The sequence below is a fragment of the Haliaeetus leucocephalus genome, unplaced genomic scaffold (assembly GCF_000737465.1).
Source record: "Haliaeetus leucocephalus isolate CR32 unplaced genomic scaffold, Haliaeetus_leucocephalus-4.0 Scaffold751, whole genome shotgun sequence".
In the NCBI taxonomy this organism is placed as follows: domain Eukaryota; kingdom Metazoa; phylum Chordata; class Aves; order Accipitriformes; family Accipitridae; genus Haliaeetus; species Haliaeetus leucocephalus.
Genome location: NW_010973187.1, coordinates 17282537 through 17304965, shown reverse-complemented (window position 1 = coordinate 17304965; position 22429 = coordinate 17282537). Strand labels below are relative to the sequence as shown.

The 22429-nt window shown below is 40.2% G+C and overlaps 1 protein-coding gene across 1 annotated transcript in view; it reads left to right on the top strand.

Moving 5' to 3' along the window:
• The window catches only part of LOC104840226 (exocyst complex component 4-like), a 60773-nt gene extending 55405 nt beyond the window's left edge, over positions 1–5368 (top strand). The window contains exon 6 of the mRNA XM_010581022.1: positions 5121–5368. Within this exon, the coding sequence (XP_010579324.1) occupies positions 5121–5368 (248 nt within the window). The remainder of the gene's footprint in view (positions 1–5120) is intronic.
• The last annotated feature ends 17061 nt before the right edge of the window (positions 5369–22429 follow it).

Genomic DNA, 22429 nt, shown 5'->3' with positions numbered 1-22429 from the left:
GCTAGGTCTGCCTGAAGCCTTCTCTTCTCCAGGCTGAACAACCCCAACTCTCTCAGCCTGTCCTCATAGGAGAGGTGTTCCAGCCCTCCTCTGGACTCGCTCCAACAGGTCCATGTCTCTCCCATGCTGAGGACCCCAGAGCTGGACGCAGTACTGCAGGTGGGGTCTCACCAGGGCGGAGCAGAGGGGCAGAATCCCCTCCCTCGACCTGCTGGTCACGCTGCTTTTGATGCAGCCCAGGATACGGCTGGCTTTCTGGGCTGCGAGAGCACATTGCCAGGTCATGATGAGCTTCTCATCAACATATAATGCTTGTGTGTATTAGGGGATTTTGCTCATGTCTTACAGAGTTGATTTGTAGTTTTCTCAGAATGAAGCGTTGTTACAGGGATTTGAAAGAGTGGCCTTGTCATATTAAAATGCCTCTGTTTTTGAAAGACTAATGTCCTTAAAACTGTAGATGAAACTGAACAACACTTTTAGAAAGAGGAGATTTGCCTTGAGGCCTTGAGGTTACTGATCTGAGACCCATTTTCTTCTGGGCTTTACCAAGGCAGAGAAGAAAATGACCAAAATTTCTAAAGGACCCATTTCTAAAGTAACTGTCCATTTGTTGCTCATTGTCTCCATTCATGGGTCAGAACAAAGATTCAGCACCAGAAGTTAGCAGGTGACGTTTCTTCAAATCTTAAATTATGCCTTTGGGGCACTATGAACTTGCGTCCTTTTCTCTAGGAGGATTGAAGGCAGAAAGGGTATACTCAGAAAGGACGTAAATCATGGAAAATAGTACATTAAATTTTAGTAGTTGCCCATAAAAGCACACAGCTAATGAAATCTTCTGTAATGAGTAGCAGCAAATTTTGACCATTCATTGGAATGAAAAACAAGACCCAAGAGCCTTTTCTTTAGCTGCTTTGCTTAAATGAGTTATCAACATTGGCTTTTCTGGGGATCAGACTGGAGCTATTAAAATGCCTCCTGCAGCAGGTTTCTTTCTTGTGAAATGGCAGAACTGTACAAATGAGGGTATCATCAATTGGAACAGACATTTTTATAGGGCATCGTCAAACCAGGGAGCTGTCAGGGAAGTTTCCACCTTTGTAACTATGGAGGTGATGAATCAATGATGCACGTGATTCAACTTACTAGTGATTTAAACTGAGGGTAGATTTTTGACTGCTTAAATACAGAGTTGTGTGTTTTCTGATGCACCGCTTCAGTGATGCAAAATTTTTTAAAATGGCTGCCTATTTCATTGGAGAATGTGGCATTCCTTTATGTTGTTGTCTTGGGAGGCTTTTGAGAAACCATATTTAAATGTTCAGCTTCACATGTGGTTTTCAGAGATCATTAGAACAAGAAAATCATCAGGAGTCAGCATGGCTTCACCAATGGGAATTCAACTGGCTCTGGGTGCCCCCGGCTTGAGCAGGGAGGTTGGACCAGATGACCTCCAGAGGTCTCTTCCAACTTTAACCATTTTGTGTGATTCTGTCATTTGGTGTCGTCTTTGAATGGAACTAAACCATGAAAACCACTTGAAATCATTAAATGATTCTGAAACTTAGGTTTCCAAAGAGGTCAGTTTAGCTAACAACATTTCAAGCTATATGTCAAACTGATCTGGAAAAGCCTCCATCAGACTTAATGCAATCCAGTATTTCTATTGGTTTGCATAGGGCTATGTACAAGAGTTGATAGCTGAGATGGGACAACAAAGCAGTATGTTGAAGCTGGTTTTTTTAGTATAAAACTGCAAATTGAAGTTTAAAGGCTTCATTATGGTGGAGAAGGGCAATTGTAATAATTTAAATTTTAAATATTCATTTGCTGACATCACATTTCACTTGTTTTACCCTCAAGGAGTGTGGAGAAACTTACTTCTTGGTATTACTGAAGAAATCCTATGGAATTCTTCTTTGGTGTTTTCTACCTGTATTGTTTTTGAATATAGTGAAGCTGGTTTTAATTAAAATAGGACTTTTTTTTCCTTCTCTTTGATAAATCGCAAAGGAGAAGTGGTTAATCAAATCAAATCTGAATAGCAGGTCCACAATTTAGAATGATTTGTAAAAATAATTGTTGTAAACATCTATAGGAATTTAGTGGCTTCTCTACGTAATGCAAGCGCTTATGGCATGAATGATGATCTTACCCCTTTAAAGGGAGGCATGTTTTACAGGCATTTCAGGTAGAAACTGGTGACTGTAGAAAGCTAGGAATAGGTTCTGACAATCTTGTGCTTTTTGTCTTGATACAAATGAATAACAAAGTCATTCACATTCTCAGTTTAAGAGTAAATGCAGATGAAGGTTTCGGTTCTGAGAGCTGATCTGTAGGGACATCTTCCCCCACCTGTGGAGCTCCTCTGCCCACAGAGAATAGCATGTGGGATTGCAATTTTCAAGGTGAGCTTCTTTACAACCACCTGTCTACTTTGATGCCTTTTTTCGAAGAGGTGGGGGACAGGAGGGGCTGATTCCTGGGCCAAAGCTTTGTGGTCAGATAACCCCTTGATGACATTAAATGGCAGAAGAGGATGTTTGAAGTGGGGAAGAAGCAGGAAAAGAAGAACATCTTCAGTTGCCCGGGGTTGGAATCTTGTCAGATCTTACAGATAAATGGGCCCCCAAAGCTACCCAGGGTACCTGTTTAATAGGCAGAATGTGCAGGAAACATGGTCCCTACTGTTTTATCAAAAGACCAGATCTAACAAAACTTACATACCAGTGTGTTGCTACTAGATACTGAACTATTCACTTTGCTGTTGTTTGTAAGAGATGTAAATCAATGTCCTGACTATTTGAGGGTGTTCAAAATTGCTTTGCTCTTTTGAAAATGGAAGAGCGTTCATCTTAGTGTGCTGGCAGAGTTCTCAGCAAGATTGCTGCCTTTAGTCCTCTTAAATGCTGTCCTCACATTTGGATACAGCGGTATTTCCTCCCTCTCAGGTTTTCATTGTGTGATATTAAGAATAATTTACAGCCTGCTTACAAAGGGGCTGCAGCATAATGACAGGGACCTGTCCTCTAAAAGGTTGCTTAGGCTGTGAAATGTTTGCATTGAACTCAGAGGAACAAGATAGTTGTGGGTTTTTTTTTTTGTTTTGTTTTGTTTTTTTTAAAACAGTAAGTTAAAACCTTTCTTCCTCTAGCATTTCCAGTGCTGTCTTTTCCGTAGCTCTTGTTCCAAAGAGCTCATTTTCTGTGTTTGTGCCTGGCATGCTGTGTTTTTTTGAGAATAACAAATAGCATTAACAAAGTGGGTAGACCATGTACACAGTGCTCGAAGTGCTTTGCAGCCTTGTGGGTTGAAAGGTGTGTGATAGATGAGAGCTTTGAGCAGAAATATGTGTGCTTGCAGTTGTTAACTTCTAATTGGTATTGCTGCTTATGTGTATTTGAAGTATCTTCTATATTATCTTTGCTTTTTTTGCCCTTTAAAAAAATAATTAATGCATTTTGGATGTTTCTAGTTGCTTGCCCCATAACTTGCCCAAATTTAATTGAAAGAAGCGAGTGTGAGAGGGGAGAAAAGCACTATTTGATCTCCCTGATGTTCATTACTTAAAACCTGATGTCATTCTTCATTGTGACGTGTGCTGACCTCAGAGGCTCCATTCTCATCACACTCTTACCTGGCAGTGTTGCTGGTGCTCTAGGTTGAATGCAAGAGCGTGTGAACGGTGAGTATGGTTTGAGCTAGAGGTGCTGGGGTTGGGATTACACTGACGGAAAGAAACAATCTCTGCTGTGGAGGTTGGTGTAAGCTGACACTGAAATAAGTATTGTCTGTTTATCGTGATGCTCTTTATAAAGTGGCACCATGCAGGCTCTTTGGGACATGGTTTTCTTGATCTTGTGCTAACTCAGTGGTGCTGATGCTCTTCTGTTCAGTGTCATAGCTTTAGATAGCTACAGGGCTGCACGCTACTTGCGACATGCCAGTTTTCATTTCTGCCATATCATTTAAATCCTTCTAGTGGATCTTTTGACGTTTATTCAGGTTCTTGGATAAGTTTTGATTTAAGTAAAAAATCTGGTGAGCAGTAGAAACCATGGGAGTCATCTGTCATCCAACAGCCCTTATCAGAGTTCAGTACCAGTAAGATGAAACAGCTGTTAGGTTTTAATTTCTATGCAAGGGTATGGTATGGTGGATGGCACAGCTTCAGATGTATACTTCAGTGCCGTTTGTCCGTGTACTGCCGCTCCGGCTGTTAACAAGCCGTGTGACTGTAGATCTTCCAAGATGCTTTAGTTGAGTTTGCCTTGAACACACTTAGTTCACATAAGTGTTTGAATATATTTATTAAATGTTTCACCCAGTCTTTAACAGAGACATGCTTTTGTTGTTGCTGGGTGTTATCTGTAAATTAAGAAATGTTGCTTAATGAACATACTTAAAACAAGCATAGAACCTCTTGCTTTTCTCTTCCTTGTCGCTTAGCAACAGTATTTCTCCCTGTGCAATCCCTGTTACTTCGGGAGAACTGTATCCACAATATCCTCTCTAATTCTTCTTGTTTTTCCTTTCTAGAAGCCTTGCTAAAAGATTTGAGTAACTTCATCAACCCCTTGACAGACGTAATAAAACAGAATAGGATAACATCAAACAATCATTCACTTTGGCAGTGTAAACTTTGCCGAATTCATCAGAAGTGTGTTAAGCTTGATACTGTTTATAATGAAAATTCCTCTCTTGTGAAGAATTATAGCGAAGAAAAACAGCTGGGTTAGAAATTTAGGGCTTTTAGCTCCTTGAAACACACTCAAGGAATTTGTAGTGATATAATACCTTCTCATTTATGAATATCTTAATTGCACCAGACTTCCTCTGCTTCCTCTCTCATATGTAACTTATGCCATGACCTCTTTTTCTAAATCAATCAAATATGCAGGCTGTTGTATTTATGTATAGGGAAGCCCCCAAGCAAACAGAAATATCCACTGCCTCCCCCCAGAATCTGAGTGTCACTGGTTTCCTTGTTTGTTCCTTGGTTGCTCAAAGTGGTAGGAGTTCTGTGAAGGCAAAGGAGTTTATATGCTGCTTTTGCATGGTGCTAAGTGTTGGTTTTAATAGTTTAAATCTTGGATTCTTTTAAAAATCTATTCCAGTGCGAGAAACAAGCCTTCTGGAAATTAAAGAAGATACGGAACTGGATCCAGAGGAGAACAGCACTGTCTTCATGGGCATACTCATCAAAGGGCTGGCCAAACTGAAAAAAATCCCTGAAACGGTGAAAGCCATCCAGGATCGCTTAGAACAAGAACTCAAGCAGATTGTTAAGCGGTCCACAACCCAGGTGGCAGACAATGGTTACCAGAGAGGGGAGAATCTTTCCCAGGAAAATCAGCCTAGGTAAGGATATTTCAACCACTGAACCTTGACTGCTGCAAAAAGAAGTCTGGAGAAGGGTGTCATATCTGTTAATGGCTGTTTGAAGGAATGAGAGTAATGGTTTTGCAGTAGCAGAGATATGAAATGGTAAAATTTTCAGGAATGCCTGTGTCTCACTGAAAGGCTGATGTGCCTTGCGCACCTGAAAGGCTTGAGAATTTAAGAAATGTATTTAGAAAGGGGAGGCATTGTTGCTTCTCAGCTAAGGATGTGGGAAGAGGAGATGCTTCCTTCTGTGCTTGGCCCTAGAAGAGAATCTTTTGGCTAAACAGATGTTTGAAATGCAGATTTGAAGGTGGAAGTACAGTAGAAGCCAGCGTTATTTAAGTAGCAAGAGGTGCATTATGTTAAGTACTTGATTTTTTTTTTTTTTTTTTAACCTAACCTTTTGTTTTAAGCGGCTTTACAACAGATTGAATTGTAATGCTCTCTCAGATTGCTGGTATGTATGGTGTAAAGAACACTTGGTGCTAAAACAAATACTATCTTCTTGTGTTGCACTGAATCATGGCTTTACACTGGTGCTGATGCCAAAGAAATTTTTAAGATCCTTCGTAATATGAATTGAAAAGGGAAGATTCAGCTCAGTTATGTATTTCAAGTGTAGTGGAGTCCAATTAAGCTGATGCAGGTGCAAAGCTTTGAAATCATATATGGAACTAATTATATCAGTAAATATATGGCCAAATTTCTAATTGGTTTGCAGCCCCATTTACATTAATAGCAAGGTGCGGAAGTCAACAGAGAACTATGTTTCTGCTGTTCTTCAGGATTTGCTAGAACTGTTTTTTGGAAAGTAGGACTCCGTAAGGGCTAGCTATCACTTCCAGCTGAAATACTAAGTTGTGATACTGCACATTGTAACAATCAGTGTCCAAAGGGAATTAATGGTGGAAGAGAAAAATGAAAACAAAAATGTGTGTCTTCATCATATGTAATATTTGTAGTGGAAAATCACTCCCAAGGAAAACTTTAGCTTGATAAAGACTTCTTTTTTAAATTCCTATAGTTATCATTGCTGTGGAAACAATTATGTTTTGAAGAACTCATAGAGTTACGGTGCTGATAACTTGGTGATATTACAAAAAGCTTTTTGGGTGGGTCAGAAGGCAGATTTTTAGTTTCTGATGCGAAGAGGGAGCATAGCATATGCTTGATACTTGTTTTATGAATCAGTCTTGAGAGTTTATAAGGCTACTTGTTGTCCATTGAAATTGATAAATTGGTTCAGACCATATTTTAATGACATTAACCTGCTCAGAAGGTTGGGTAACATACAAAAAAGTAATGGGTTTTGGCATGTGTTTAACAGGAGTCTGTGAGCCTTTAAGATGCTTGTATTCTAGAGTTATGGAAAGTGTCTTGAATTCTTGTTGAATAAGGAGATAATTAGAACTGATTCTAAACCTAAATCACATGTGAAGTTTACAGCAAGCAGGTGAATTCATTTATATTGAAAAGAATAAATTACAGTATGGAAAGGTATACTGCTCCTTAGTTTTGATTTAAAACTGTAGCTAATTTAAGTGACTTTCCTGCTGTCAACAACAAGGTCCTACTATTTCAAGAGAGCTCTGTAAGACCCCAAATTTGAGCATGATGCAGTGCCCAAAACTGCTTAACTATTCATTAGGCTGTCAGCCACAATGCATACTTGACCTCAGGATTCAGCGAGTAAAATGTTTTTCAGTTCACCTTAAAACTAGTCACACTTGGATGCCTCTTAGTCTCTATCATTGAGCTCAGTGCCTGTATTCAGCTTCTGTACTTTAAATGGTATCCATAAAAATTCTCACTTTTGGCAAGTAAAATGACTAATAAGATGACAGAGGGGCCTGAGGGGTCTGAGGCCACTGATTGAGCCTTCTGCTGGACAAGTTCCCTGCGGCTCGTTCGGAACGCACAGAACAAGTTATATGCATTTCTTCATCGCTGTGTGGTGGCTCTCAAAGGTTGGCTCTTATTTTTTCCATATGAAGAGGGTGGCGTTTCCTTCTGCTTGAGGATGAGGCTGATAATCTGCGTGTGGAGGTTCTGGTATAATTCCTTTTGGGAACCCATGTAACAATTACATAGAGCGTTCTCATTGTACAAGAGAGAAATAGTTTCTAGAACCTGGCCAGAAAAGTTGCAGATCTGGTAAGAGCCACTGAGTCTGAAGAGACACTGATCTCATTCTTCTTATTTTTTAAATTTGACTGCCTTTTGCTTCTTTACCTAGTAAGCTTTTCCATATCGATTTGTGCGGCCACCTTTTACATTTGTATATAAGAACATTATTAATTGCTCCCAATTTCTTAAGATCAAGATTTTAATTCTTTTTCATTATGACTAAAGCAGCTAGCTCCCAGAGAGTAATGATGTCTCTCATACACCTCTGGGTGCTCTCTTCATAAAGCCAACAGGCAGTGGGCTCCTGGGTCAGCTCCGTAGAGCTCCATGAAGCCTATTTTCTCACATGGAAGTCCTGTAGCCCCTGTAAGCCTGCCAGGAGCAAGTCTTGTCCATGCTTCACTAGATGTTGTGTACCAGGCTTGTTAATAAGCACACGCACAAGTGTGAGCGATGATTGCAATGTTGATAACGTGTGGCCCATTCTCTCATGGGTGCATTGTGCTTGTCCTTTGGTTTGAGCACTCCGCAATGTAGCTGAATAGAGTTGCTGTGAAACTGGAAGGGCTCATTTACTGAAGATGACACTAGCCTTGCTAAGGACCTCCATATAATGGCAGAAGTATATTTTTCATCAGTGGGGTCACAAAGGAAAGACTTGCTTGGCTCTGTGATACAACTGATTCTTAAGTTCCCTAAAACATGCAACATGGATGCAGTTGTGTAGGATAACAGACTTAGGATAGGCCTAACTAGATGGACCATCTTTGGCTGTAAGATACTTTGCTGTGAATATAAACCCTCTTTACTAATGTGCACTTACCACCATGAAATGTGAATGGTATGAAGATAGTAAAACCTGATAAAGGGCAGTAGCATGTTCCTAGTAGTTCCTTGTCACTGGTAGAAGATAATTTTGAAAACTATGCTTGAATCTCACCTAGTTGCAGCTGACCTCAGCTTTAATTTAAATGGACTTTTCTTTAAAGTCTGGGTAAGTTCTCTGAGGTTTTTAGATGTCTGTGCTTGGAACAAGTTTATGAAAAAGGGCTTAAATATAGGAATTGCCATTGCCATATCCTTAAGTAGTGGCTCATTAGAGCATGCCTTGGACCTTCATGTTTAGAAATATGTATCTTGGGTTGTGGAGGACAAAGTGTCACGGAAGAGAGGCCATGTTACATTAGCTTGGGGTACTGCTACATGAACCCCTTCTGGATTATGGAAGATTGTTGACTTTAGAATAATAATAATAATCTGGATGCATGCCTACTTGAGGGCCAGATTTATGCGACAAGATTTTGGTAGGGATACATGCAAAATGCAGTCCAGGAGGAGATGGCGTATTGGCAATTTTGCTACTAAATCCTGTTGACTGGATTCAACGCACTTTTCCCTACATGTTCATAATACACTTCTGGCTTTTTACCTCATCTCGAGGCTTTAAAGTAAATACAGAAATTATATACACGCCAACACTCTGACCAGGCAAAGGACATTACTGCTGCTAAAATGCATGAATTGTCATTAGCGACCTCATGCAGGTGTCAGCAGTCACTCTGCATCAATTCATTCTCCGTTATTGCCTGGACAATAAGAGTTGCTTTCGGGTGTGTGTCACTGTCTCTCAACATATTTACCATATTTCTTGGTGAAGAGGTTATGAGATTGTTTTGACAAATTGCCTAAGCCAGTCTCCTGTCATTCTCTGTATGTGTTCTGCTTAGGTCACTCGGTGCTGCAACCCCATATGCATAAAATCTAGGCCATACTATTTTATGCTGTTTTGTCTTGTTGGCTGTCTGACACGGACTGTGTCTGTGTCTCTTTTGGGTCACCTTGTTTCAAAAATGACCTGACAGATTTAGAAGACTTTTAGAGAAAAGAAAATTGAGATAAGAGGTCCTGGCTAATTTGAAAACAGGGATATGTGGAAATACGACGTTAGTTGACAATGGAAAATGTAATGGGGTGGTAGTTAGTGCCACCGAAGAATGTCGATTGGGGAGGTTTCATGTCTATAAGTCTGTAACATGAGAATAGGAAGACATTGGAATTTAAAACCAAATAATTCTGTTCAGTATAATATTATTTTAGTAATGGCTCCATAAACAAGTTGATAATATGAGGTCAGGCTCACGGAGGGACAATAAAAATGAATTTGTCAAACTATCCAGCTAGTTTGGTTCTGCAAAATTGTACTTTCCTGGGGCAACAAGGAGGTATCTAGATAACTAAATTTTCATTTGCAATGGGATGTTAGTAGAAGTTGGGCTTGCACTGATAAATTTTTTTCAGCGGTATATAATTAATTTTCTCCCATAATGTTATCTTTTTTTGGCATTTCAACGAAGGCTGTATGTAAGTTCCTCCAACATGAAATTCCTCATCTATCCAAATTCTTCTCTATCTGGCTTTCCTCCTGTTTTTATCTGGCTTCTGGCTGACCAGCTACTTGCCCCAGCTGCCTCTCTGTCACTTGCTATGAGAAGTTCTATATACCTCTTAGGGGCTGTTGAAGCAATAATCGTCTCTCCCATGTCGGAGTGGGTTGGAGAAGATACTTGCTTAACAGCGATGGAGCGTGTTTTTCAGGCAGCCTTATCTGCATATTGTCCTGTCTCCTTCACTGGTAACATTGGTGATGGGCTAACAGCAGTTAGGGAAGGAGGAGGTCGTCTATGTCTTTCTACAGTAGCAACTTCTTAGTTTCACTTGGACAGGATAGTTGTTAGGCTTTATAGAAAGCCTAAATGGTGGAGAATGGCTTTTCTTCTGCACTGGACTTTCCCAAATTGAAAATGTAATACTGTTAATATTGATAATAGCTTTCTTTTCTGGTTCTGTCTTTACCATCATGTCCTGTATACTTCTGTTTATCCCCTGCCAGCATCTTACTTAAATTTGTAAAGACCTGTGAAAAAGCACTGTTTTCTTTCTTGGTACCAACAATGCTTTTCTTGAGGCATTTGTTGCTATTCTTAAATATGAAGAAAATTGTCATACACACCAGTTTCTTTTGTTTTGTTTAAGTACGTGTTAGTTCTACAGTCACTGAAGGTATGGCAGTGTTAATGTCCCTGTGTTTCTTATGAGTACCATGACTCCTAAACACATCTTTTTTTTTAGTATGACGTACATCTCGCCACTTGACCTGTTCTGGTATGCCTCAGTGTACCCTCCCAAACTTATCCAGTGGCTCTTTCTATTGAATCAAGGTGCTCTTCTACTTAACCATTTGAACTGTGTAGTTGACGTCATTGGTAGGTGAACAGCCCATGTGAGATCCCCAAGAGACTGCTGTATAATGCTGTGTGTATATATCTATATATGTAAAATTGTAGTATATGAATGGGACACAGTAAGCTGATAGTCATTTTTTTAAACAATAGCCACCTTCTGTTCTTTGCAGACTAGAAGTTCCGTCCAGGATTGCTGTAGGCTGAGGTAGGTGGTTTCAGCCACAGCATCATGCCAGCCCACTCTTACTGTCTGGTAAGAGTGCTGGTAACAGCAGCCAGCGTGCAACAGCTTCTTAATTACTCCAGTTAACTATCCAGCTGCTGCCTTAAACAGCTGATGAAAGTGGATGTATGCAGATATTCAGCACTCTGAAATGAAGTGGCTGAGGCATGAACACACACCTCATTAGTGATTGTTAACTAACACAGAAGACTGAAGTGTGGTGGTTAAGGAGTGGGTGCAACTCCGGTTCTGGTGCAGATCTTCTGTCCTGCGCTGGGGACAGCAATTTCTGATGGGTAGACACAGCAAGCGTGTGGTAACTCCTGAGCTGCTGCAGTTAAATGTGATGGAGCCTGTCTGTCAGAGCTAGAAGTGCCTAACATATGGATTTGGGAAGTGTTATCTTCACATTTTGTTGGGGTTACATGTGTACTTGAATTGCTCATTAAACGGCAGTGAACTTGATCAGAATTTTTCTTTTCTCAAATAGTAAAAATTGTGATGAGTCATTGCCTTATCACAAAATATTTGGGACTTTACAAAGGTACATTAATTACAATAATTGGGCAGCAAGGAAGCTGTAGGAGCAGGTAAAGTGTAGTAACACTTAGGTGAGGTTATGGCTGTAGCACCTTCCATATAGTAGTAAAATCTTGGTAACTGACACAGTTGATGAGGCTTGATGTTTTATGTTTCTGATCTTTCGTGTTGTTTAAAATCTGCCATACCACTCGTTTCATAATTCAGCATGAATATCTTGTATTCTGTTTGTATGGGTAAGTCAATTTTTATTGACTTGAGACTCTTACTTTCTTCTGGGGGAAAAGCAGATAGTCTCCCTCCTTGTCTGCAGCTCTATCTGGGAGCTTAAAATGGTCTGTAATATCATGGTACTGAAGTGTAGTTACTGCGTAGTGACTAATGCATTTGTCTTTCCTATACCACCAAGTGGAATACATTAAAAGTAAGCGATTCTGATACAGAGGAGGGAGTAAGAAGGAAGGTCCTCAGTAGTATTTAGGTACCAAACCTGAACTGCTAACAGCTGAAGTCAGTCACCTGAAGCCCACAGAGAGGGTTTGAAGCTAGGTGACCTCTCAGCTTGCACACAGCGTCTGTCACAAAACAGGGTATATGAAGTCGCAGTCTCCTGACTCCTGGCCCACTGCTCTGATGTGGTGTATGACTGTGTGCCTACGGTGTCTTCTAGAAACTGAGCGGAGGTTGTCTTGATGGTTTGCAGGTTACTGCTGGAACTGCTAGAGCTTCTCTTTGACAAGTTCAACGCTGTGGCTGCTGCGCACTCTGTTGTCCTTGGGCACCTTCAGCAAACAGTGGCGTCTCCTTGCAGCCAGTATGATGGTGATATCAAGCTCTATGACATGGTTGATGTGTGGGTGAAGATCCAAGATGTCTTGCAGGTAAGAATCCTTCAGGTGGGCACATTTTCAGATTGAAACAGCTGTTATAACCAGAATACTAGAGAATACCTGTCATACTCAAGAGACAGCTGTGCTGGAATTTGTCTTGGTTTTTGGTAAGTGGCCACATTTATAACAGACTGTTAAACTCCAGAGACCTTAAATATCAGCAAAAAAGTTCCTGTGGATTCATCCTTGTGGTGTATGGAAAGGCTGATTCCTTTTGCCTACCAAGTGATTTATCAGAAGCTTTCAAACAGTGACATTTTTGTTCTGTGTTACCATGTCATGCCTGTCTTATAAAGTGTCACAGCTCTAATCGCTTGTCTTCTCTTGTCATTATGGCTTGGTTATAGTCAGCTGAGACACTTGCTGCCAGCATGTTTTCAGGGAATTCTTATTTGATTCTTATTCTTAGCTGTAGCGTACTAAAGCTGTACCTTGCTTAGGCTTTACTCTGGTACCATGCCTATCACCTTAGTATCTGAGACTCACAAGCAGCAGAGCTATCATCTGTCACATGTCTGTTCTCTCATTCTTGCTGTGAGGCTAACACATGCACGTTAGATTTTTTTATTTATTTATTTTGGAATTGCCTTTATATATAGTACACAGATGTAGACCTTACCCAGTATTTGCTAGAGGAGGTCAAAGAAATGAGCCTGGCATTATTTACAAGAGGTGGCAAGATTTATGATGGTCATTCCACCTCTGGCCTGTTCATGAAAAATGCTCTCTGCTTCCTGCTCTAACACAGTTTTTCATTGTAGGGCACAGGTCTATTTAGCTGTTGCTCTAAAGGCTTTGTTTGACTGTGCAGTGATGCACAGAGTTTTTTTGCTTACACAAATATAGCCAACTGTGTGTATGGTGTGAATGTAGATACTTCTTGGACATGGTAAAGGTAAGGGATGGGCCTTTGATCACCTCCACTGTCTCCTTACCCACTTATTTTTGTTTCCAGAGGAGTTAGTATTTTTATTAAAGAAATCTTGATCAGTGTTCTCCATGCTACAAACTTTCACTTACCTTCAATATTGTTCTTGCTAAAACTTGGTTGGGAATGTCCAGGCAGAGGTTAATGATGGGTTTTCTAAACAAAAGAATGTCATAAAATTGAAGCTGTATGGCCCCGTTAAAGTGAAGAATTAAACTTAAGGACGTGAGGAACAGGCTTGGCATGGGGGACCTCCAGCTGTCTTACTGTCATCCATGAGGTCTAGAAAAACTTTTAAGAGCTTTGAGTTCTGCAGACTATGCTCCAGGAGGACAAAGCCTTGGGAGTAAGAATCCTCCAAGATTTTATCTTCAGTGAAGCAGAATGACAAGGCTGGTAATTCCCCCTTATCGGTGAGAGTTTGTGATGGTTTCATTCCTTGTGACTGGTGAAATTGGGAGTGAGTTATCCTGGCTATTCCAAAACAACATTGATAAAACTTCTACAGAGAAGCATGCGTAGGTGTGCACATATAGAGAGTGAATGTGTTTTATGTGTCGGGGAGAAAATATTTGACCAAGCTTTCTATAAAATGCGTGCCAAGAAAAATATAACGACCCACTTGTAAAGGTTTTGTTGCTACTGGCCTGACAGCATGGGTGTCAGAGGGAGTCAGAAAAGCTTCCAGAAGAGCTTTTACAGTGCATAAAGGCAGCACTTTAAAATCCATAATCTCTTGCTGGTTTAGGGTAAGAGATGAGCATTGACTGACACGGAAAGGAAGAAATCTTCCATTTCTTTGTTCAAAATCTTGTGGGTTTTTTTCATTGGAGTGGATTAAAATTTTTTTTACCTTACAGTGTAAGAAAACCTTCGATCCCAAGACTAAATTATTTCTATCCTGTTTTTCCAAATAAGGATGATTTTTTTGAGAGGAGATCTTACGTTTGCGGCAAGGGGAGCAGAAAACCCAGTTTTAAAAGTGTTTATTTAAATGTTCCTGCTGTTGGGGGAGGATGAAAATTTTGAGGAAGTGGGTTTGCGGCGGGGTGCATCAGGGAGACGATGCAATTCCTGCAGATAGTAATGACTGAAGTTTATTCATCATGCTAGAACAAGATCACATGACTCTGCAATTCACATGGATAATCTTTTGCCCATGTACATTGTGCATCTCTGCATGTGAATACATTACAGTAAGGTTCTCTCTTTATAGTTCTGTACAAAAGTAGTAATGCACGCTCATGGTGGGCTGGAAATTGTCCTTTGTGGGAAATGTGAGAGAGTTGTTTTCAGCAGCTTTTTTTTGTGGCTGGATTTCTGAATGTTTCCTAATAACTGCACGAAGCACTATGGTATAGTATTAGGTAGGTGGCACAGTGTTGTGCAACGTTTAGATACTGAACATGCAGATATATATTTTTGACCTTCTCTGAGAATGGAAGAATAATACTGAACTCATCAGGAGGAAGACAGAGTGACCTTTTAGAGTTGGGTATTATAGTGTTAGAAAACAAACAAACAAACAAATCAGTTTGTCAAAATATTAGAGTAGCCTTGTTCAGGAAAACAAGAGTTTGAAGTTATTTACTTGTACCAGCTTAGCCTGTAGTCGTATTGCCATACCAACAGGAGAGATTTGAAACTTGTTTAAATTTTAACTTGGCATTTTGTGCATGGAGCTAATTTAGATCTTCAGTGTAGGAGTGGGTGGAATATCCTTCTGAAGAGCGTAATTACTGTAGGACCAAGTACTCGGCTGGAGAGAACTGTGAGCTCTGTTACAACGGCAATTAGCGATGTAGTGACATGAATAGTTGCTTCAGAACAATGCAATGAAGGAATTATGAGTTTTTCTCTCACAATTCAATGTATATGCTGCATCATCCCATCCCAAATTATGGAGGCTATGCTGTGTGAAAGGCAAAGTGGTGTACATGCTTGGGAAGAAGGCAGAAGGTTTTGGGTGCAGCATAGTCTTTCTGTATCATTTTACTTTTTCAGTCTAGGCCAAATTTCCTTAGCCCAGATAAGGGCTTTTTTGTCCTGTTGTATTAGTGCCAGGGGACCCAACAGCTGGCAGACATTCTGCAGCAGTCACTCATACTTGGTGTGATGGTTCTTCCTTGCTGTTACCTATAGCACAGAACTTTTAGCAGTTCATTTGGCTTTTTTTAGCACTTTGATACCGTGGTGAGAGAGAGGCATCTGTCCCTACTGAATAATACCAGTGTTCATTCAGCTTCTTCAGAAATATCACCTTTCTAGTGATAAGATGATCACCCTGTCAGCTATTTTGTCTCAGTGCAGTACCCTGCTGCTGGAGAAAATACCAAAGACGTCTCCATGTGTGCTCAGTATCCTGTTATCAGCTTAGGCTGGTGTTATTTACTTCCAAGGAAGAGATCTTCGCTCCTTTTGTAGTGGTAGTATTTGTAGTTGATGGATCTCAATTTTTTAAGAGTGGTCTGTATCTGTTTTCTTCCCTCTACAGAAGAGAGGGAAAATCACATATATGCTCTGGGATGTATATCATATCTTTAGCAGGCTGTCTGGTGGTCTATCTACTGAGAAGACACTGACATTTATTACTTTCCTTTTTTGGGGTCTTCTGTCTAATGCTTTCGGGTGTTTTCCAAAAATGGCGTGATTTAGCAGCCTAAACATTGCTGAAACACCATAAGGAAACTGGAGCAAGAGAAATTGAAGCCTACTCTCTGCCCACACACTACTGTTCTGTTGCTGCAGAGCTGGAGAGACCAGAAACTGTTAATTGAGAAAGCATCTCTGCATGTGATGCTCCTCCGTCCAGAGGCTGTGTGACATATCCTTCCTTATAAAGAGGAATGGCACTCGAGTGTGGGATTTGAGCAGGGAGATGGAGTAGTTCTGCAGTACACAGCTAGATCTGGCGGCCAGCAACGTGAGCAATCTCGCAGAAAAGCTGCACTTAAACTGTATTTGCTATGCCATACTTTTCCAGGAGTACTGCTAGAGCGCTTGGAGATATATTTCACGGCTCTGCTGCTGTAAACTGAACTACTCTGTGATTTTTGTAAGTGAATTAATGGTGAAAATTATTGGTCCTCTTAGGCACAGATGCGAGCAGGGGAAAGGCAGTGGAGTTCAGCACTTAGTGCTCAGTTACCCAATGGAAAAGGTGTAGAGGCTTCAACTCCATGTCAGTCTATGCAGATCTAAGCCAGCTGTGCTGTGATCCTATTTCTTCCTCTTCTGCAGCCCAGGATGCTTTCATTGCTCTGGCAGCGTTGCTCATTTTCCTGACAGTAATCTAATTTGAGGGAGTTGATTAAGCCAAGTATTTTCTGCTGGTTGCGTTTTCTACTTGCTCGGGTCCTTGAACTGTGTCAGTGTTGGCACAGGAGTGAGCGGGAAGGAATACACCGCGAAGAAGGAAAGTGAAGGGTTTATCCTGGCAACTGTAGCTTTCATCAGCCTAAGCTGCTGTGTGGAGTGGCACCTCGAGGTACCTGCTCATGCAAAAACAAGGCGGTTTTTGCTCTTACCCTGTGTGGCTCAGCACAGGTCTGACAGCTGTGCAAAACATTTACTAAAATGGCTTGTGATGTTAAGAGCAGGAGCTTAGGAATGATGTCCAGTCGTGAGCTCTGAATCTCTCCGCAGTTGTGATGCTGTCTGACTCTTGAGTTAAATTAGTGTGTCCTGGAATACGTAGCCAAATCTCTTTTTGCTGAACCTTTCCATTTAAAGGATGGATGAACTATTTGTGACACAGTTAATACTTGTAAAGTAAAATAAGATTCTTGGATGAGAGATGTCAGTGTTAATATGCCATAAATACTGGTCGGAATGTCAGAGCAATATATGAAATTGCTGTTGCATTTGGGAAGTTCACCAGGTAATATTTTGAACTTAAACTAGTGTTATTTTTCAGAAAGTCTCTTTACAGAAATTTAATGGTTTTGTTGTTGTCCTCAAAATAATGTGCCTGACAGTATTTCTGCTTCCTTTTAAATGGACTTAAGTGTGTGGAACTGATGCCCTTGGACTCCTGACTGGTTTGTCTCATTAATGCTTGTCTCTCATTTATCTGAGAAGATGATGGTCAGGAAAGTGATCTGACTGCAGCTTTTGAAAAATACAGTTTCAGTCAATCTTGGGTGCCTGAAGGTGGGAGGGAGAGCATTCTACTCTCCAGGATGTTGATATTTAAAAATGGAATTTAGATAATTAGAGTAGGTCACTTCATGTTTTTCTTTCTGTTTCTTATTTGAAGGGAACTCAGAACATGCATTAAGAAATCCAGCATAGTGTTACACAACTTTTTTTTTTTTCCTGAAAATATGTACTACTAAGAGCATGAGAATTTCTCTGAAAGTTTATGATTCAGGAAGAGCATAATCTTTCTGAATCTAGGAAGGGATGAGATTATTTTGCAGGAAGGTATTTCTTTAAATTTTGGTCTTGCCAAGGAGGTATGTAATGTTCTGCCTCCCCTCTCTCTTAAAATGTTTTATAGATTTGCTCCAACTTACCTAATAATTCAAGTCTTCTCCTTAAATTTTGAAACAGAAAGTAATTTTGTACCTTTCTTAAGCTCTTGAGAAGATGCACTTGGAATTCGGGGTGGTGGAAATCGCCTTGATAAAGGTGAAAAAGAGTGTCAGCAACTGTGGAAAGGTTTCATAGCATTGGGATGTATTATGCAGCTAGAAGGGCAAAGAACGTGATAGCAATGGCATACTGGCCTTTTAAAAACAAAGAGTATGAAGTAGAAATGCACAAAATCAATCTGTTTTCTCTTTTAACAGGATGATTCTGACTGAAGTGAAGTGTGTTTAAAACTATAACTGAAGTGCTTTGATAACAGGTACCTGGAAGAGGTCCAGAGCTGAGCGGGCTACAAACATGGGGTTATTGTCTTTCCCAGGAACGGTCCTTGTTAACTGAACTGTGCTATACGAGCATGGTGACATAGAAGTTTGCGTGAATACTACTGCGTTAACAGCTTTTGTTTTGAGAGTCATTTTTATCCTGGAGCTGTTGATCCAATGTTATTTCATAAACACTAACGTTTACGCTAAAGTTCAAAGAGAGAAAGCCCTGCATAAAAACGAATTATTTGAACAGTGTACAGTCGCTTGTGCAGTTTATTGCAGAAGAGGTCACCGAGCTTACAGTTTGGGAGATTGAAAAAAGCTTAGCTCATTTAATGAAATGTTTGCAGGTATACGAGCAAGGAAAAAACTCATCCTCTTCTGTCCATGCTGTAGAGCATCAAGCTGCTCAGTACTTGAAGGGCTCTTCATTTCAGGTGGATTTTCTTTTTAATATTTGAGCATAATTGCAAAGTTAGAGTTTTAAAGGGGTTTTGGAGTTTATGTCTAAATATTTAAGTAGCTAAAGCCACATAAATTAAAAGCATATACTTAGATGGTGTTCTGAAGGAGGAAAAAGGTGCACAAATTCTTGTAAAGACCCCCATCAGTAAATAATTTCAAAAACCTGTTTGGCATAGTTGTGAAAGTAGAAGTCAGCTCTGCTAGGTGTTAGGCTGAGAGAAAATCTGCGCTGAGGAAGAGGAATACAGAACGCAGGAATGACATGTTCCCTGCTCTGATATTTGGCAGTTGGAATGAAACCTGTGCCTTTTGAATCCTGGGCCACTGTCAAATGCTTTCTAATTTATACATTTTGAGAGCACAGAAATTTTTTTGCAGCCTTTGTTCCAGTGATGTCACTTGGAAGCCTTTCTTTTGCAAGCTGGAAGTTCACTGAGAAGTGCTAAGAAGGTTGTGAAGTAGCCATCACACCTGATGTGAAGTTTGTGTTTCAATTTGCCAACAGGAATATGGATATTCTAAATAAAGTGTGCAAAATTTCCAGCCTGTAGATTGCTTGTTAGCCTTTGTCTTGGAAGTGTTGGTTAATGGGATGATGTAGAAGAAATGGGAACTTGGCTGCACATATGTGTAGCATCTTTCATTTTAACCATTTCCCTAGATTCTTGAACGGTTTTGTTAGGTCTGATGTGCCTTTTTTTTTTTTTTTTTTGTTACTATCAATGTCCACTGCACTTTATTCCTGCTGTCAGTTAGAATTAGGAGAGACTACAAGTAGTTCATCAGCATTTGTAGACATGTTTTATAGGACTATAAAACCACGTCTCTTTTGATGTGCTGAGCTTATTCACACTTAGTCCCTGTGTGACTAGCTTTAAAGGCAGTGAGTTGTACTCTTACTAGCATCATAAAAATACTGTGAACGGGAAAAGGCCAAACGCTCATCATGTCCTCACTGCAAGACGTCTAATCTGACAGCAGCTCATGAGGGATTCATGCAGGCAAATTCCTGCTAATGTTAGAAAGTAGCTGATATCTGAGGGAAATGTTTGGAAACTGTTTTGCTTAAAAGCTTTTCCACTCCTGTGCTGTGTACTTGTTGTGTTTACCATACGTGACATTTACAAAACTGTAAGGTAGAATCTTTTTTTTTTCCTGAAGTTTACCAGCTCTTGCTGTTCCTTTCCAGATATGAAATCTCCACTTTGTTTTGGGGGGCCTGCATGCTTTTTTTCAGTAATTATTTGTGACGTAGGAAACTACAGCTTTCATTAGCAAAAATCCTTTCTAAAATTTCTCTTCCATTATCTTATTTTCCTTGTTTTTTCCTCATAGACAGAGAGCCCCTAGCAGTGAACTCCTAGGACTGAGGCCACATGCATCAAGAAGCTCAGCCCTGCTCAGATAGAAACTATCAAGGTTATATCTGTTACGTTCAGAAGGGGCTGCAAAAGGGTATTAATTTCTTCTTTCTCATTCATCCGGCAAGCCATGCCACTTGCCTCTTGCTGCTCTCCGTTCACACCCATGCATCCCTTTACACCACTCCCCATCTTTGTTCCTTCTTTCCCTTTCTTCATCAACACCACACTCTCAGCCTTGTTCCAGGGCCTGAGCAAGAAGAGAAGGTGCGTTATTTATGGACGTACGTATGTGAGGACCTAACGCTGTAGGTGGGACAACAGCAGCTCCTTGTTACTTGCGAAGGCACTTTCAAGTCTGCGCACGTATGCTTGGAAGCTGTTGCTGCTGCAGCTCTGGACACATAGGCACCACTTTGAAATGTGTTGTGTATCACTAGTAGTATACATAAAACATTTTAGGAACATCTACTTCACAGCATGCTTCTCATCATCAAAGTGACTTAGTCATCTGATCTCACCAGGGTGATGCCATTCTGTATTTTACACATGGGGGAGCTAATGTTTGAATGAGTGAAACAAATGGAAAGGTTTGGAAGTATTTCTATTATTTCTGGTGTGCCTGGTTTGATACTGTAGAAGGAGGGAGTATATTGTGTGAGGTTGTTGTTGGTTTTAGTAAGGGTTTCTAAGATTTTGTTTGTTTGTTTGTTTCTCTTGACATTATGGATGCTCTGCACCACTGAGAATCAGGACATGAATATGCAAAGCACCCAACAAAAATTGGAGATGACTGTTTTGCTTATGATCTGCAGGCTTTGATATTTTCTTTATTTTGTACTTTTTTTTTATGGTTGCGCTGACCAGCTGGCTTTTGAAGTGGTTTTATTTAGGAAGTCTGCAAATAGCTTTCAGTGAGTTTTGAGTAATATGTCATTGGGTTTATATATGCATAAGTGTTTCAATGGATAGTGCAGACTCTGGTTATAGATAATGAAGGCTTGAGTCTGAAGTGGTTGGACTGTGATGCTTGAGGGTGTGTATATGACTGACAGGACATGGTGAGAAAGTACTTAAGCACGGAATCAGCCTCAGTATTTTTTTCTTGATTACTTAGTTTGCATTTATTCTTTGACTTAAGCAATTTCAGCTGTACAAGGCTTTCACCAAGTTTTAGCCAAAGTACTCAGCTGTAAGAGAACACAGGCTCTGCTTCTATATATATTGTGCAAATGTGTATGTACAAACTACCAGCAAGTGGCTGATGATTCACTGGTGATCTCTGGACTGAGAGAGGCTGAAGAGCTTGAAGCCTGCGTGCTTTGCAGGAAATGACAAACTCTCAGCTTACACTGAGAACAACCAACCTCCCTCTGCCCCCAAATCCTTCTGTTACGCTCAACGGTGTTCTGGTAATGGCATTGCAAGTCAGCATTTTTTGACATCTAAACATGAATTTAAAAAAAAAAAAAAAATTCCCAATTGACTTGTCAGAAGGAAACTTGGGAGAAGCTGCTTTCTCTCTATTCTGGTGGCTGAAATGGAAAATCTGAATTGCACTTCATACCTCTGTTCTGTCTTGCTTCTTTGTGGGAAGTGCCGATGTTGTGTGCTTCAAAAGTGCCAATATGACTTAGACAGACTTTGAAATGGGCCGGTTTTTATTTCTCTATTATAAGTGTTCTGGTTTCATTTTTTTTTTTAAATGAACAAAAAAGACTATTTAAAAAATCTGAACTAAAATCAAAATTCAATTTTGTTTCATGTAGTTAATCTAGTTTTATTTTATTGTTGGCTTTACATGCTTTTAGACTCTTTGGAGGAGGTTTACTAATCAGTAACTAGTTTTAGCTCTCGATACGTAAAGGTATGATGGGCCTGCTGATTGGACCCTTTTGTCATTTGCAACACCAAAAATCAAGTTTTAAATGTGAAATACGTACTTCTCTGCCTTATCAAGTTGGATACTGATTTGCATGATCAGTTAGTGGGTATTTCTCTAACCACATAACATGTATATCTATGTGTTTTGACTGGCCCAGAGCCAGCAGTAGGTAATGGAAGTTCATGCGGGGATTTACATAAATCTAAATAACTGTATCATGTATTTCTGTAAACCCCTTTTCCCTGGCAGGCTGTGCTCTGTGGAACTCCCAACCCACACACCTTCATGAAAGTAGGGTTTAAAGAGATCAGGAGAAAATCAGCTTGATGATAACAGAACAGTCCAAATGCTAAACTTGTGCAAGCAGGAAAAAGGGAATTGATTTAGTCAGTACTCCTTCGTTTCAAGGTACATGATTATTTTAATTCTTTATTTGCCCCATGCTGGCCAGTCTGGTACACCAGAACAAATGTGGAATGGGAGAAGTAAAGCCTTGTGATTTCCTGATGTCAGTGGCCCTA